Source organism: Macadamia integrifolia, unplaced genomic scaffold (assembly GCF_013358625.1).
Source record: "Macadamia integrifolia cultivar HAES 741 unplaced genomic scaffold, SCU_Mint_v3 scaffold2363, whole genome shotgun sequence".
Lineage (NCBI taxonomy): Eukaryota > Viridiplantae > Streptophyta > Magnoliopsida > Proteales > Proteaceae > Macadamia > Macadamia integrifolia.
In genome coordinates this window covers 22,081-24,884 of record NW_024868659.1, presented here as the reverse complement: position 1 = coordinate 24,884, position 2,804 = coordinate 22,081, and the positions used below count along the sequence as shown (strand labels likewise).

Sequence of the window (2,804 nt, the reverse complement as noted above, 5' to 3'; positions counted from 1 at the left end):
GGCACTGTCATTGCCGAGTTTAACGGTTTCGTCTAACTCCACTCAGTGCCACTCAATGGCTTCAAGATCTCTGTATTACCAAAGTAATTGGTTAAACTCGTGCCTTAGATCAATAAATTTATTTTTTACCAAAAAAAAAAAAAAAAAGTGCAGGTGATTGGGACTCATATGGCTATTTTTTTCTTTTTTAACTATTAAATTCTTCCAATACAACAATTCTTCAAAAACACTTCTTTGCTGTTTGGAACTACCAGGGCAGAATTTCATCGAAGAAATGATGGGAAAATTCAGAATCAATTGAAAGTAGGTCTTCCAGAAAGGAAGAAACCCACAATATCTTAGAGGGGATAAGACACTCCCTATTTGTTTTATCTCAGTCTTTGAATATCATCTAATGCTTACCTTAGTCAAACAAACCATTGGATAGTTGCTCCCCATTTGAATTAGTCATGTGTGAACAGGGACGAAGGATGGAAGAGAGGCGCTCTGAAGGTGATGATATGGATAATGGTGATCGTGAGGCTTTGGATCGAGGACCCCCTCCTCAGGGGCCAGAGGTGAATGCACCTACTCGTTCTTATGCAAGGGCGGTAGGTCTCGCCTCATGGCCTGCAATTGATTCGCTCCTAGAGCCGATTCAAGCAGGAAATATTACAAGGATCGTCATACCACAGAATGATTATGAAGCAAAGAGACAGAATTTAAGGTTTGCTCTAATAGGCCGTGTAAATTTTCGTCTTTTATCTTTGGATGATTTACGTCAAGAGGCAAGAGATAACTGGAAATTGAGTCAAGGGGTTGTGATGCACCCTCTGGGAAAAGGCTATGCCATTTTTCAATTTCGATGTGAGGGTGATAAGGCGGCTATTTGGAGAAGAACCCCTTTGCGTGTGCGTGGACAGTTAATTCGGCTTCAACACTGGAGACCGGATTTTAACATCCATGAGAAAAATTCCTTCACGAAACTCGTGTGGGTTTGGCATGATATCTTAAACCTTCCCTTGGAATATTGGCATGATAATGTCCTTCTCTCCATTGCGAAGGCGGTGGGACGTCCAGTTACCCTGGATAATCATACTAGACAAGGAATTTTGGGATATTTTGCCCGAGTGCTGGTTGAAGTTGATAGCTCGGAAGCTGCTACTCGTGTTGAGGAGGTTCAGGTAGAGAGATTCCAACCAGGTACTACTAAGATTTTTGGCTTTCGTCAGTGAGTAATATATGAAGATAATTGTGCAAAGTGTGGTTTCTGTAAGCGGATGGGTCATCAAGTAAATAATTGTCGACTCAAAAAGATGGAGGATGAGAAGCAGAGTGCTCGTGACAATGTAAGGGTACCAGGTGCGGTATACGAGGAAGATGGAGTTGACTCGGATAGGGGTGACTCGTTGGGTATCTCTGGATCTTCTTTGGAAAGAAAATTTTCAAATCTGCCTCTCCAAAATCAGATTTTGAACAATAAAGGGAAGTTACCTATTGAAGAGGGAAACGGATCTGCTGGAGAATCACAAAATAATATCTCTTCTCAACTTCCAAATCTAGAAGAAGGTGAGATTCAAATTAATTTGAATTTGGCTAATACAAATCTCCCTATTTTGGAAAATGTGGGATTAGCACAGGAGAGAGTTGAATCAGAGAAGGAATCTAGTGATGACGTGGAGGGGTCTAATTCTGGTTCTGAATCAGAATTAGAATCTGATTCAGACCAGGATTCTGGTTCAAAAGAGAGTGGACCATATCAGGTCTGATCTTCCCCAGTCTATGATACGGTGGATACTTCTCAGCAGGAAGTCTCTTTGGCGAGGGTGTCGCAGGGTCCTGTGAGAATGTCATCGCGCACAAAGAGAACGGGACTAATTCAGGGATCCAGTCGGGGCGGCCTGACGAGCAGGGGTGGTCAGATTTCTTCCTCTGGGCATGGTCCGGCCCCTACCTCTACAATTAGTAGAAGGGAGATTGCTGTGATGGGAGCTCAGGCAGTGGATAGAGCTGTTTTGATGGGTGAGCAGGGTAAAACAGTGGGAGAAAAAAAGGGGAAGAAGAAAAAAGGAGGAGGTCAGACATCTATATCTGACAAGATCGCGGATTCAACAGTTTAATCATGTGTGTTCTTTTCTGGAATATTCGTGGTGTGAAGAAGGAGGCTGGTAAGAGATTTTTACAATCTCTTATTTCAGAGTATTCTCCAGATTTTCTATGTTTGGCTGAACCAATGGTTTAGGTGAGTAAATTCCCTGTTTTATTTTTTAATAAATTGGGATATTCGGCAGAGTGTATCCATAATATCCACCATGAAAGGTTGTCTAACTTGTGGATAATTTGGAAACGTGGTCTGAGGCACCCTTCCATTGTCTCAATGTCGGAACAACAGCTCTCTATTGAGGTCGACTGGCAAGGGAAAAAACTGCTTTTGTCCTTTATTCATGCTAGTTGCTTTAAAATTGAGCGTAGAGATTTGTGGTCGGAATTGGCGGCTATTTCAGCAGCTTCTCTCCCTCTGCTTGTTGTTGGTGATTTTAATGCGACGCTGTTATCTAATGAGAAAAAAGGTCTGGGGAAATTTAATGTTGGATAGGCAGCAGAGTTCCAAGCAATGGTGGATTCTTGTATGCTCATTTCTACCCCTTCACAGGGTAAAAAGTATACTTGGTCAAATAATCGTAGAAGGGGTAATGTCATGGCTGTTCTGGGTAGAAGCTTTCATAATGAGTTATGGATTGATGAATTCAAAAATATTTCTCAGCGAGTTATAAGCTGCACTGCATCTAATCACACTCCCATCTTGATCCATTCAAACGTGATCC

The 2,804-nt window shown here is 42.0% G+C and overlaps 1 protein-coding gene across 1 annotated transcript; it reads left to right on the top strand.

The window, feature by feature from the left end:
• The first annotated feature begins 449 nt into the window (after positions 1–449).
• On the top strand, positions 450–2,099 carry LOC122066361. Its single transcript, XM_042630180.1, has 4 exons — positions 450–1,163; positions 1,257–1,346; positions 1,449–1,742; positions 1,788–2,099. The coding sequence occupies exons 1-4, from the start codon at positions 450–452 to the stop codon at positions 2,097–2,099; spliced, it is 1,410 nt and encodes a 469-aa protein (XP_042486114.1).
• The last annotated feature ends 705 nt before the right edge of the window (positions 2,100–2,804 follow it).

Bases quoted from the DNA above. Each gene is read 5' to 3' on its own strand.
- LOC122066361 (XM_042630180.1), top strand. From the start codon at position 450: ATGTGTGAACAGGGACGAAGGATGGAAGAGAGGCGCTCTGAAGGTGAT. The intron at 1,164-1,256 runs GTAGAGAGATTC...GGTTTCTGTAAG, and splicing joins CTCGTGTTGAGGAGGTTCAG to CGGATGGGTCATCAAGTAAA. The intron at 1,347-1,448 runs GTATACGAGGAA...CTCCAAAATCAG, and splicing joins ATGTAAGGGTACCAGGTGCG to ATTTTGAACAATAAAGGGAA.